Here is a 14902-nt window from a genome sequence, read left to right on the forward strand (position 1 = left end):
CATAGCATCATCCTTCTTGTTTAGCTTTCTTGTCATCTTCATCAAGGTTTGTAAGTTATTCTTTAATAAATCTTCACCTTTCATATGAGTCTCCTGTTCTCATGTCTAAGCTTTGGTCCACCTCCATAACACCAATTTATAACATTAAAAACAACACATTATGATCTTATCTAAATAAATTCTAAAACAGACGAGAAAGGGCAGTCACTGACGTAGATTTGTACAGAAAGTGTCACACAGCCCTTTATGAAGCTGTGGGCCTCCTGTGAACCACAATGAGAGCCATTATCCACAAACGGAAAAAAAACCTGTGGTGAACCTTCCCAGGAGCGGCCAGCAAACTAAAATTACTCCAAGAGTGCATAGACAACACCTCCGAGAGGTCACAAAGGAGCGTAGAATAACATCTATAACACTGCATTTGCATTTGCCGCAGTTAAGGTCAGTACTCAGCGTTTGGGCAAAAAGGCCCTCACATTTACTAAAAGCATGATGATCAACACTGAGAATTATGGAAAAATATTATGTGGAGTGACAGGACAAAATATTAAACTTTTTGAAAGGTGTGCATCCCTTTCCATCTGGTGTAAAAGTAGCAAATATTCAGAAAACATCATACCAGCAGTCAAACATGAAGGTGAGCTAGGTATGGGGTATGGGGCTGCTTGGCTGCTTCAGAAAGTGGGTGACTTGCCATAATTGATAGAACCATGAATTCTGCATTAGACAATTTCCATATACGTCTGATATTAGAATTGGATTGATGATATGAAACATTTAGGTGTGATGCATTAGCAAGAACAAAATAAACGTTATGGGAGGCAATACTGCCATTGTATGTGTAAATCAATGTTTTCAGTTGTCTTGGCCCCAAATCTGTTGTCCTCTGTGTTAATGCTGACAAAACAATGCAGAAAACAAACAATGTCAGACCATTAGGAACGGGATGTGAAAACAGCCAGGCTGTTGTCACTGTGGGCCCTCTTCTTCCGCAGATGTGTTTGGAGTTATGTGAAATAATTAGAGAGGAAGGGGTTGTCAGGCACACACAGACACACAGAGATGAGGGCACCTGTCTTTGAAACAGTGAGGGGCAGAAGTGGGAGGAGGGGAGGTGTTGTTGGCATCAGACTAGTGCTCTCTGCTTCACAGCACCTCTGGCCTTTTTCTGTCTCCCCCTCTTCTGATGTAAATAATAATAGAAGCGGCACTGAAAGGACACAGGTGTCAACCATTGTGCTGCTTTGAATGGACCTGGGGGAAGGAGGTCAGGGGTCACAGGGCCACCTCTGCCACCCCTCACATCACCCACACTTTTTATTCATACTGACACTCTCTTTCATAGGTTTTCATCTAGCAACCCCTCCACCCCTCTTCTGGCTGTCTCGCTCACTCTCTCCTTTTGTTATTATAGCACCATGTTTTGTGAAAACTTTTCAGAGGTCATGCACAAGCTTGCTATTCAGGAAGATTAACATTCTTTTCTAAATTAATCAGCCCACACAACTGCACAGATCAATGGCAGCTTTCTTAAAGAGCCAATAAATGGATGAAACCATACACCTGCAACAAAGACAATTAATTTAAGGTCTTTACTCTATTTAAAGAGCTCATTCATTTTTTTTTCTTATTATATTTTAGGTTTTGATGGTGAAAAAACATTATGTATGTTGCCCTGCGATGGACTGGCGACCTGTCCAGGGTGTACCCCGCCTCTTGCCCATAGACTGCTGGAGATAGGCACCAGCTTCCCCGCGACCCACTGTGGAATAAGCGGTAGAAAATGACTGACTGACTGACTGGTGAAAAAACACATTTTATTGCATATATTATTGCTCCAAAGAACTTCTGATAGGACTTAAAAATAGATATAAACAGAAATGTTGGCTTTCACTAAGTTATTAAACCTCTGTGTGATGCTTGTAAAACCATTACATTCTGTCTTGCAAATTGCAGTCAATCCTAATATCTGACTAATCTGACTTCCTTGGATGTTTTCTTTATTATTTTTGTTTTGGACAAAAAGACTTCTCAATCAGTTACTGTTGCAAAAATTTCTATAAATTGTAAAGCAAGGTCTAACCACTTGGGGGCAGTGTCAGGGGTATTAGTGAAAAGACATGGGCAGGTTCTTCTTGGTGATGTTGGCTCTCTTGTTTGGCGTACACTATTACAATTTTCCTCCTCTCAGCTTGTACAAACATTCAATCAATCAGCATTGAACTAATGGATTAGTTTTTCCGGCACAAGTTGGTTTCAGTTCCTCGAATTAATACCTGCAGCCAAACACATTGACTGTAGTAAGATGGGCACATTCACATACCGACGGTAAATTGCAAAAATAGTCATAGCACTTGAAATTTTTTACAATGTGTCCCAGCCACAAACTTAAATATTAAGTGTAGGGAAAAAGTACTGCTTTGTTATAGATTGAGTGTTTTTTCCACACTTATGTTTCAGACCAAACAATGTTTAATATCAAACAAAGATAACCCAATAAATACTAAGTGCAAAGTTTACAAAAAAAACTAATAAAAAAACTTTGAAGAAAAATGAAAATTTTCAGTGAGGATTACATTTAATAGAAAAAAAAAGACATTTAAACCAGACTGGCTTATATGTAAAAAGTAACTGCCCCTACTTGTTAAATCATTAATTATCTGTGATTGCCCACTTTTTTTGAAAAGCTGGAGTCAGTTAACCAGTCACACCCCAGCTTGAATATCTCTAGAATCAGAATCACTTAAATAGAAACTGACAACATAAAGTAGGATGAAAGATCTCAAAAATTAACACATCATAGAAAGAAATTCAAGAGCAGATGAGAATCAAAGTCATTCATGTTTATAAGTCTGTAAAGGGCCACGGACATCAGCAGTGTCAGATGTGCACCAAAAAAAAAATCACTTTTATTATTTTTTATCAAACAATCTACACCGGCAGCACCTGGCTAGTAGATGTAGATATTCCTAAGCAAGGTGCAAAGCAATACTTTTGAACCTGTTCGATTTAGGAGTGTTGGTTCCTCTGATAAAACTTTTCAAAGTGGGAGTTCAGTAACCTGTCCTGTCTCGATGGACTTCAGCATGACATATCTAATGTGTGTTAAAGGCCTCAACTGACACACGATAATTTACAAGACGCATTGCTCTGCTCCAGATGTTCATTGCCTTTGAGGCTTTGGGACTCCAGTGAACCACCATAACAGGCTTTATGTGCAGCGAAAACATTGAACAGTGTTGAACCTTCCCAGGATTGGAAAGCCAACCAAAATCATTCCAAAAGCATATCACTGATTCATTCAAGTGGTCAAAAAAGCATTCAAATAAAATGTTAAACCATTGCAGGCAGCACTTCTCTCAGTTAAGGTCACTGCTCTTGATTCAGTGAGAAAAAGACTGGATAAGATGGCCTCCATAAAGGAGTTTGAAGGTAAAAACCAATGCTGACCAAAAATGACACAAAAGCCTGTCTCCTATTTGCCAAAAACACCTTTATGGTTCCCTAGATTGTTGAGAAATAATAATAAGACAAAAGTGAAACCTTTTGAAAGGTGTGTATCTTGTTACATCTTGCATAAAACTAACAAAATTTCAGAAAAAGAACATCATACCAAAATACATGGTGGTGGTAAGGTTATGGTCTGTGGCTACTTTGCTGCTTCAGGACCTGGATGATTTGCTATAATTATTGTGAGCATGAATGATGTTCTCTGCTAGAAAATCCTGAAGAAGAATGTCCGGCCATCACTTAGGAACCTTAGGCACATTTGGGTTATGAATCAAGACAATGATCCAAAGCGGACAGTTAATTCAACTCTGAATGGTCCTTTGTAGTTATAGTTATGTCCAGGAGGAGTAAATGCTCCAAGTCAGTGACTTGATGCAATCTGCTGGATTTCCGAACACAGAAATATTTTCAACCAATTAGAATAATAAATTGAACTTGACAGCATTGTTTGATAACTATTATCAGTTGGGAATGAATCTAATTGACTTGAAATCTGTCTGAATGATTGGAATTAATTGACTTTTGTTTTGTAAAGTGCCTTGAAATGGCTTGTGTCGTGAATTGGTGCCATATAAGTAAACTGAATTGAAACTCAATCTGAAACATAAGTGTGACAAAAAAGCAAAAACAGGAGAAATCTTTAAGTTGGCACACACCATTTCCTCTGTCTTTTAATTTTGGTATTTTTTGTGATATAAAAACAGCAAGTTGTGCACAATAGGAAAAAATAAATGGTTCCATTTTTATGTTTTTAGCAAAACCATTTCAAAACTATGTTTAATTTGCCTTCCTCTTACAAATGATATTGTACAATGATATTGTACTTTTTGTTGGTGTGTCAAACAAAATCCTAATATGATACATTGCAGTTTGTGACTAATGTGACAAACATTGAAAACATTCAAGGGGTGTGAATATTTTTGCAAGGCACCATATGTGCAAAGTCCTAGCAGACTCAAAATGAACTGGCCAGCTTTCTTACAGATGGTGAAATTGCCAAATTGTCACTTTCAGTCCACTATTTGTTGCTGTCAATGAATTCATTTTAAACTTTCAATGTAATGTTATGGACTTTGGGATTTTCAGCAGTGAAAGGTGCACTGTAAATAAAGTTAACTTACAACTTATTCATAAAGGTTTTTGAAAGGTTTATTTAAAAGTATAAAAGCTCAGCCGTTTTATAAGAATTAAGGCAGCAAAGATTTGTTTCTTTGGTCAGAATCAAACCTGCAACTTATCTCAGCCTCAAACACCATCAATCTTTGTTAAAGTAGTGCCTAAACACTGCTTGATCAAATGCATTAATTTTATTAAAGTCATCCATAATACTTTTGATTGTTTGAGTGTTTTTGCTGAGTATATGAGGTAATTTATGAGGCTGCAGAAAACAATAGCACAAAATCAAAACAGAACAAATTTAAAGGTGGACTCCATCTGATTAAATGAGTTTGCTTTCCCTTTCTGACAATTGAATTCTCTTTTCCAAACCCACTGGTAGGCTGCCGGTAGCGTCCACAGAGCATGCATTCAAGCCAGTTAACATGCACTCTAAGGTGAGTGTCTACATCAAATCTTCTTTTTCTTCTTTTTGCAAAGTCCAAAGTACATGATTGATGAAGTTAGAAAGAGATTTGTGATGAAGCACTATTTGTGCTCAAAGAAGTAGGGAAAATAACAGAATTGCATGTACAGAATGTTCAAAGTCAAATTAGGTCAAATGATATTGTGTACCTCAGGAACAGGGTCTATTTGAACTCAGTAATAAACTTCAGAAAGGGGTAATCTGTCTGCCACCTCTCAGGTTTCACAGGTAGGCAGCCATCCTCAGCTTTGCTCCTGTCTTTCCCGTATGCAGTCACACCTAAATGGTTTGAGGAGGCCACATCCTGGAGAGAAACTCAATAATGTACTTCCTACCCTCACAGCATAAAAACGCACTACATTGAAGTGTCGCAGTTTGCATAGTTCCAGTAAGCATTGGGTGGGTGGCAGGAGTCCTGTATGGCGGACAGAAAGAAGCTCTAGAAGGGTGAGAGGATTTATTACAGAGCATAAGCAGCTCTAATCTGTTTCAGGTGTTTCTGGCTATGCTCCCAGTCCATGCCAGCTCTCCTCTCCAGGAGGCCCAGGCATTTGGTGCATGTTTAACAATGAACGAGAAAGAAGAAGGCAGAACAGGAGGACTATCTTTCTTTATATGGTGCCAATAGGAAGGTTTCTATCATTTTTACAGTTCTCTTAAGAGTGTCAAGATAAGGACATAGACAACGTGTTTCAATTACGTCTTCCCATCGTGATATCAGTCAGAAGACAAAGAACGGATGAGGGCAATTCACTCAATTACTCAAGGGTTTTCACTTCCTATAGAATCTTGTCTATATTTGTTCAAGATAAAATTCCTTTCAAACTGCACTATTTTTTTTTTTTTTTTATGACAAGGACAGCTCAGTGTTAATAAACAGTAGAAAACTGCTCTACCAGCGGGGTGCACCTTTTACAGTGCGCTCCAAAGGAGTGGACCACCGGGATGGATTGAGCTTCACAGGGAGCCTGTGGTGCCTTTGGGGTTGGCGAACAAAGGCACACAAGATCCCAGTGAGAAGGTCGTGTTCTGTGATGAGTCTACAGCTCTTAGTGTCGCTACCTTTGGCAGGACAAGACTAAAGAACATAAAGAATGGAAAATGAAGGCTGTGTTGTGCAGGAAACAGAATAATGAGAGTAAGCAAACTTAAGAATTTAATCATTCAGGTTGTAAAAAGAAAACAAATATAGTATTAGATAACAATTGGTTAACATAATTAAACTATAGTTTAGTTTACCTCATACCCTTGAAATGCATGATGGTATTGTGATAATTCTCTGGTGTTGAAAATGGACCTGGAAGATAGCTACTGGGGTGCAGTGCTGCTGCTTCATAACCTAGGCACTACTGCCCTCATGTGGACATTCAAAGAACACATTTATTCAGCTCAACGCATTTTAACTGAGTGGTTGTTTACATTGGTGTCCATGAGCATGAAGGAAATTAACTCAAACTTAGTTCATATATACATCTACACACAAAATAAAATTCGGATTGCTCTACATTAAACAGACGTCTGGATACTTTTCATAAAAAAAAAAAAACATTTAAAAAGACATACGGATACAGCATGCATGCTTTTTTTAACCAGTCTGAAACCATATTCACATGTGATTGTGATCTGATAACGAGGAAAGAATAAACAGAATGTGAACCTGAAAGATGTTTTTAAAACAAAAATGAGGTGCATTTGATTATGATGCCCAAATCTGAGAAACATTTAAGTGGATTTCAGAATTAAATACAATTAGAGTTAGATTTCATGTGGGGAGCTGTGCATCATACACTTACAATTAAAAACTCTCCACATGTTTTCTATGGATTGTAGTTGAGACTGCTGCGGATGATATAGTTTGTTAGCGAAGGAAACCAGTCTTTGGTGAGATTCATGACATATGTGAACCAGGGGTAGTAAAGCTCCTGCTGCCTTGTTTGTCCTGTTATGATGATATTCAACGCAGCTTCTGTAGCAGGATAAGCTGGTGCCATAATGATTCCCCTGGAGTATTTAAGAAAAACCTGTGTTTAACAACCAGAAGGTACAATTCACAATGCTAGATATTTCACATATTTATGGTATATGCTTAACAAACCTGACTGCATTCAATGCTGTTTCAGTATCAATTAGTCCCAGTGTGCATATAGAGATTGACACATTACTTTTCTTCATTGCAAGTTCATGGTTGAGGGACCCAAAAAATCCATTCAAGGCACATTTTGTTGCAGTGTATGCGGCCGCAAAGGGACTGCTCATTTTCCCTACAAACCAAAGACAAATATCTGAGTACGGTGCAGAATACTGTGAAAACGGAACCTACCATAGTGCTCTACCTAGTTACTTAAAAAAAGACAAACATTTAAGATGTTTCTAAAAATTATCTATGATTTTTTTTAAAAACATACAAACACAAAAAGTCTGTAACGTTCTTAGAGCCCTTGATTGGAAAATATTTCCCATTCAGTGAGAAATACTGTAAATCATACAGCATTTTCTATTTCACTAAAATGGAAATTTAAGATATTTGTTGCTGTTAATTTGTTAGTTTGCTAATTCATGCAAACTAACTATTAAAGGTTACAAGTTTATTTTAAGAAAGAATCAAACTAGTTTTGCTGTTTATTTCCAGGCATGATGTAAAACATGTACAAGCAAAACAAAAAAAAAACTTCTGAAACTGTTCTTGGATGTGAATGACAATTGTTTTTTTTTGTCGTTGAATGTCTCATTAACATAAGCGGAAAGACCAAATATTAACAGGAAATATGCCCGAGAAAGAAAAAGACTTCAGGAAATTTACCTGAACATCTATGCACTTACTTTGGCTCCACTTAACATCTCTAGTCTAAAAATGCATTCATTTTTATTTATTTTTGATATTTGAGAGTAAATAAAAATATATATTTAAAGATTTATTTATTCCCACTTTTTTGTTATAAAATACATTTCAAAAAGACTTTTAAAGTCAGCTATAGTAGAATGTGTTACACATTACCAGCAGAAGGTTATAAAATAGTCTCTTCATGAAATCTCCACCCTCATGTTGTCAGAGGTGTTGTGTACTCCATACTCTATAACCATGGGGCTTCTGATGTTAGAGACATGGACACTTGGTAGAGTTTCTCTTGGCCAGCTAGTCTTGGCAAAGAGGTCAGACTAGACGCCACTTTTTTTAGCAGTACTTGGTACGAGCCCACCTTGTGCTAGAGATCAATAATCAATGTGGTATGTGATATTTTCTGATTTGTGATGCTATTTTCTTTGACAAATATTATATTTAAATTTTTATACAAATTGGCAAAATTAATTTAAAAACTGCTCAAAAATGTTTTTGGTCTGAATGTTATTCACTCCATTTGCCATATTACCCACATACTGCCCTAAAACAAAGTGTACATGTATCTGAATCAACAAGTGTCCAATAACCTTACCTGCGATTGACGACACTACTATAATAGACCCTTTACTTTGCTCCAATGGGGGCAAGGCTCTCCAGGCCATCTGTACGTAGCTAAAGAAATTGACCTTCAGAAACACAAAATGAGATAAAGAGAAACATCAGGGCATACCCTTGGTTTTAGGTGCTGATAGATCATCAGAGTGCTCTGTTACCTTCATAAGGCTCCTGAAGTGATCCATGTCTCCATTCCACATGGCAAAGCCACTCTTACCAACGTGGTTGAGAACCAGGTAGTCCAAGCCTCCAAGTTTCTCCAGTGCAAAATCGACCACGTTTTCAGAGTCAGTCTCATTAGAAATGTCTCCGGATACATAGAGAGCTTCCTGGGCTCCCAGACTCAGGCACTTCTCAATAACCTGTGAGCGAAAACAAGTAAAACTGAAAAGGAACTGCTGAGACTGGCCTAAACACTAATATACAGTAAGACCAATCTATAATGAAACCATATGATCATTCTCTATGCAACACTAAAATTAATTTATTTTATAAAGTATCTCATTTACATGTGTTTTTGAAAGCATTTTAGTTTTTAACTTTAGTATTATAGCACAAATATGTTGACCAAAACTGACCTTCTCTAAAATCTTCTTCCTCCTTGCTGTGATAACAATCTTGGCTCCAAAGCGGGCATAATGATATGCCATTTGTTCTCCAATGCCTGAACTTGCCCCTGTGACCAACACCCTGGCACCTCTAAGAGATTCTGAAATGCAAATTAATGATTTAAGAAACACACAACTTTATCACTACCTATGACGCAAGAAGTAAATGCAAGTTACATATATACACTACTAGTCAAAAGTTTTAGATACACTTTCTCACTTATTAGGTCTCTTTATTTTCATGACTATTTACATTGCAGATTCTCACCAAAGGCAACAAAACTGTGAATGAACACACATGCAATTATATAGTAAACAAGAAGTGAACATTTGCATATTTTTGATTCTTCCAAATAGCCACCCTTTGCTTTGATGACCGCTTTGCTCTCTTAGCATTCTCTCCATAAGCTTCGTCAGGTGGTCACCTGAAATAGTTTCCAAAGAGTCTTGAAAGAACTTCCCAGAGGTTCATTAAGAGACGGCCAAAGGTTAATATTTCCGTCATCACAGCAAAGGGCGGCTGCTTTAAGGAATCTAAAATATAAAACATAAAGTTTTTGGGTTGTTTTCACAATTTTTGGTGTGCTATATAATTGCACATGTGTTCATTCACAGTTTTGATGCCTACAGTGAGAATCTACGTACAATGTAAATAGTCATAAACATAAAGAAAACCATTAAATGAGAAAGTGTGTCTAAAAGTTTTAACTGGTATATATATATATATATATATATATATATATATATATATATATATATATATATATATATATATATATAATATATATAATATATATATATATATTTGTTTTTTTATATATATATACATAGTAAGAAAAAGAAGAGGACATGATGAAATCTTTGTTCCCAAAGGCACAAGATTCCCACAAGATTAAATAAAGTACATCCCACAAAAAGTACTTTTGTGTGAGTTTTTAGTCACACATCTACAGCAGACAACCTTGATAAGATAGCAATAAACATCTTATCTTTGTATGCTATTTGACACCAACTATAATCTGTCGTGGAATCTTTTAAAGTTGACATCAATGTCACAATTTGTGGGTTATAAAGGTTTTTGACCTTGAGCTGTGTTTGTAGCTCACAAATCTGTTATAAACGTAATGCACATTTCTTGCAAATTTATGGAAAATTTACTATAGAAAAAGGCATCACATACAGAAAACAGATGATTACCATTATGCTAGCAAAGTGTTTAAAATCTTTTTAATGAGATGTCAAAGAAAGTGCTGGAGAGACTGGAGTTTTCCCCAGCTGTATGAAGCAAAGAGTAACACAGTTCCCTATTTACAATGAATGTCGCTCTCTAAGGATGGGAAAAACAGCTGCATCGTATACAGGTTATAAACACCATTATCTTTTAACAACACACTTCCACAGTCTCCCCCATCTTAAGATCAGTGTGTTGTCTGTTCAGCACAATCAGCCTTCATCTTTATGACCTCCTCATCTGTGACTGTTTCCTTTCCAGTTCCACCTTTGATCCTTTGCCTGCAGACAAACTCATCACATCCTTACTCACACATACATCATGAAAGGTTATAAGGATCAAATAGTCAAGTTAAAGAAAAGGAAAATATATAAGATAAATCTATATTCAATTATTCCAACACCTTGGACCAATTTTGTGTTTTACCTTCACAGATTTACTTTAACAATAAATTAAAAATTAAGGTGTCGCACTTTTAGCTTCAGCCGTATTGAAATAGGATCACAGTTTTTATCTGCTAGATCAGGGGTCTGCAACCTGCCTCTGAGGCTCACTTCATATATTAAACGATGATATATTGCCGTTTTTCTTTTTTGTTTCATTCTTTTGTTCTGTGTCACCATGATAAAACATTGGTCCCACCCTGGGCCTCCTGGTAAATTTGGTCAAGAACCACCACTGTTTGCAAGCATAATATTTCATACATGTATAAATACCTACAGTAAAGGCTAAATGTTTCTGTGTGAACTGGATCTGTATAATATAAGATTTCCATTTTTTGAATTTAATTACAGACAAGTTTATTTGTTTTGTTTTTTGATGATATTCTGAAACGGCTGAGATGCAACTGCATATCATTTAAGGTCTCTGTTCAAAACCATATTTACGTGACATCAGCCAACGTCATGTTGACAACATATGTGCGCATGTGCTACAATTAAGTGAGGAGATTTTTAATTGTATGATTAGGAGCTAAAACTAGAGAAGCATTAATGCATTTTAACTTACCTGGATCAAAACTTGAACGATTCCAGAAGACAGCTAAGATACCAACAAAGATGCTCGCAATCAAGATTTTTATGAACGTTACCATTTTGGAAACCTGCGGCAAGTACTATCAGTCAGACTGTCTGTGTGTTTCAGCGTTTGTGAGCAGCCAAGTATTATTGTCTCCGTTTCTCTATTCCCGTTTTTCCGGATTTTAGGGGGGGCGTTGCATCCAGGTTAGTTTCATTGGACTAGAATTTAGCCCGCCTTCCTTCTCAGGGGAAATTACATTTTGTGAACCATGTGAAAAATTAGCTAATTGATGTCTCCAAAAATAAACAAACAAGTAAATAAATAATCTATGGTAAATTGTTGATCAGTAGATGTTAGGTTAGTGTCATTTGTCATAAAAAAGCTGTTAGAAGTTAATAACACTAGTGTTGAGAAAAAGATGTTCCTGAAAGTTCATGTGTGATTCTGTTTGTCTTCTTGACTAGTGTATGATTGGCTGGAAACGGTGGACAGATCAGTCAGCTTGTGTTAACTGGAAATTGTCCAGAAGGACAAACAATGGTGTTCTTCATTTAGAGCCTCGTTAGATGTGGTTTAATGTTTAACAGTTTGTAAACCAGCTCAGATTTTTGAACTAACTCTGGCTTTGTTTGCTGGTGCTGTTTAGTGCTCCAGCATAAAGCTTCTGCAATTTTCAATCTATATTTTGTTGTCTTTATTTTATCTTATTGAGTTTTTGGGGGTCACGGATGGGGCGTTGAGGGTGGAAAATTAATTTCTCCACAAAGCTGACTTGTTGACATGTATCAGTTGAAATGGTCTCTTTATTCTTGGACATAAGTTTTGGGGAACAACATATACATATATATATAAATCAGGTTAGACAAGGGGGTAGAGTGTCAATATTGGATGGTTAAATTGAAAGCGACCTCAGAGAAAAATATTTTGAACATTACCTGTCCTTCAGGCATAAGAATGTTTCCAAAAAATCTTAGTAGCTGGAAGAAAAGGAAATGTTGCAGATTCCTGTAGAGAAAAGTTATAAATGTGGAGATGAAAAACTACAAAACTGTGCAGGAAGTTCCATTGCACTTTCTTATCAGTGGTGCATCCGAGGTGGGGTGTGGGAGGTGTGCCTGAACAATTTTTAGTTTTCTGTGTAATCTAAAAACACAGTATTTAAAATTAGCTAAAAAAAATAAAATGCAGCAGGATTACATAAATGTGTTGCTCTGCTGCATACTTTAAAATAATGCAACAAATTTAAAAACCGAAGACAAATATATATTCAAGAGACAATACGATTTGAGGGAGATTGTTTTCTATTAAATTTGTGTCTTGAACAAAATAACTAAAGAACTAAAGAAGAGAAAATATACTTTGCCTAATTGAAGTTAAAGCTTTTAAGTTTAGGATATCAGAATTCTGCCTCACAATGAAAATGTCTGTAGTTTCACTTGAGGATGGCAAAAGTCTCCAGGAAATTGTGCGGTAAAAGTAGCTTTAACTTATATATTTGTGTGTTGTTGAAAAAAAAACAAAAAAACACATTTACTGAAAAAATGGTCACATATTTCTTTTGTAAATTACAGGCCTCAAAAAAGACAGAACTTTGCTGCTGCAGTGACTACACCAGCATCATCCAGTTTCAATTACTCACATTTTATTTTATTGTTTTACAGACCATGAAATAAATTGTGTAAATAAAAATCCCAACACAACATTACATAACAGCATTACAAACATAAAAATGAACAGCTGACATTAAAACTCTGGACAGAACATAACTACAGTTTACAAGATACAAGGAAAACAAAAAAACAAGTTCACAGAAGGACTTCCTCGCAGGCTGAAGGAGGTGGATCTTCGGGCACGGCTAAGTGTTGGGAGGTTGCAGGTTCCCACGTGTCCTCCCAGTTTTTACCACTAGAAGAGATCAACAATTTTAAAAATCAGCTTGTGGATTTCTTGTGCTGTACTGTTGACAAATTCTTCTTTCTATGATTTATATGATTAACAGTAAAAGGCAACAATAGATAAAAAAATATATATTTTTCTGAGTTTTTTGGCCCCCTTTTTAGAGATGTATTGTTCTCACACAACATTGTTTCTCAAAATAATTATTTATTATTTCATAGTTCTATGTATGACAGGAAGACACATGCACTTTGTCACTGCCTACACTAATTTCCTATAATTCCTGCTCTCAAGCCCAAAGTAAGGTCCCGCTGGAAAAAATCCCAATACTACTCCATCTAATAGCGTTCCTACTTAAAATATTTCCTCATTGTTCCTATATTATACTCACCATTACAAAAGTATCCAATGCCAAAGTCACCGCAGTCATTTTTATTATTACAAAAAAGACACAAACACTCTCCCTTACTACTTTATTTGTTAAGAAAAGTTTCAGTAATGTGAAAAACCAAAGCATACAAAAACCATCTTCATTTACTGCCTGTGCAATTATCAGACAGTATATTTTTCTAGAATTGCGCCGCTCAAGGTGGCAGCAGGTTGGAGTAGCTCTGTTACTTTTGATTCTGATTTATTCTTTTTTGGGAACTATTCCTCTTGTGGTGGATACAGTTGATTTTGTTTGGACTACTGTCCACTCCGGTGTCGGATGCTGTGCAGCTTGGAGGATTTTTCTTGATACTTTCTATTTTTGGACATTTGTTATGATGCATTGCCATGGCAACGGGGTTGTTTCTTACAACCGGGAGCAGCTGATTAATATCTCAAAAGCTCAAATAATACTTCAACTACAACCCCAAATCCCTGATGAGTTGAAAAGGAGACGCCGTGGATGCAGAGCAGGAGCTAAGAGAAGAGAGAGAAGGAGGAAGTTCAAACCATCTCTTCCGTCGATTTTGATGGGCAATGTGAGATCGTTGGGAAACAAGTTGGATGAACTCCAAGCCCTACAAAGGACCCAGCCAGAGTACCGGGCATGCAGTATCATGTGTTTTACTGAGACATGGCTGCAGGATCATATCCCCGACTCCAGCGTCTCTCTGCCGGTCTTTTTAACCATACGAGATGACAGAGACTTAAAGAGGAGCGGCAAATGTAAAGGAGGTGGACTGGCAGTATTTGTGAACAACAGATGGTGTCATCCAGGACATGTTACTGTGAAGTGTCATCCCTGCAGTCCAGATATTGAACTGTTGGCAGTAAGTTTTCGTCCATATTATTTACCCAGAGAGTTCACCAGTGTTATTTTGGTAACAGTTTACGTTCCACCTTCCACTGTTGCTGACAGTGCATGTGATGCCATCAGCTCAGTTGTTGCTAAGCTACAGACACAAAACCCCAATGCTTTTGTGGCAATTTCTGGTGATTTTAATCATGCTTCACTCTCTGCTACACTTCCAATGTTTCAACAATTTGTCAGCTGCTCTACCAGAGAAAACAAAACATTGGATTTGTTTTATGCAAATGTCAAGGACTCATACATCTCTACAGCAAGACCTCCTCTAGGCAAATCAGATCACAATCTTGTTTTTCTCTGCTTG

General features: G+C 36.8%; 1 protein-coding gene across 1 annotated transcript; it reads right to left on the bottom strand.

Moving 5' to 3' along the window:
- Positions 1-6235: 6235 nt before the first annotated feature.
- LOC124873985 (hydroxysteroid 11-beta-dehydrogenase 1-like protein) lies at positions 6236-11530 on the bottom strand. The gene is made up of 6 exons (XM_047375100.1): positions 11394-11530; positions 9125-9255; positions 8705-8908; positions 8524-8617; positions 7188-7353; positions 6236-7093 (listed from the first exon to the last, which is right to left on the bottom strand). The coding sequence occupies exons 1-6, from the start codon at positions 11476-11478 to the stop codon at positions 6910-6912; spliced, it is 864 nt and encodes a 287-aa protein (XP_047231056.1). The 5' UTR covers positions 11479-11530; the 3' UTR covers positions 6236-6909.
- Positions 11531-14902: the final 3372 nt, after the last annotated feature.

This window comes from Girardinichthys multiradiatus, chromosome 9 (genome assembly GCF_021462225.1).
Source record: "Girardinichthys multiradiatus isolate DD_20200921_A chromosome 9, DD_fGirMul_XY1, whole genome shotgun sequence".
In the NCBI taxonomy this organism is placed as follows: domain Eukaryota; kingdom Metazoa; phylum Chordata; class Actinopteri; order Cyprinodontiformes; family Goodeidae; genus Girardinichthys; species Girardinichthys multiradiatus.

What these genes read in the sequence shown, in the direction of transcription:
- LOC124873985 (XM_047375100.1), bottom strand. Translation starts at nt 11,478, where the DNA reads ATGGTAACGTTCATAAAAATCTTGATTGCGAGCATCTTTGTTGGTATC. An exon ending in TCGTTCAAGTTTTGATCCAG is followed by an intron (nt 9,256 to 11,393) that starts GTAAGTTAAAAT and finishes TTTGCATTTCAG; the next exon opens with AATCTCTTAGAGGTGCCAGG. An exon ending in AGTAGTGTCGTCAATCGCAG is followed by an intron (nt 7,354 to 8,523) that starts GTAAGGTTATTG and finishes TTTGGTTTGTAG; the next exon opens with GGAAAATGAGCAGTCCCTTT.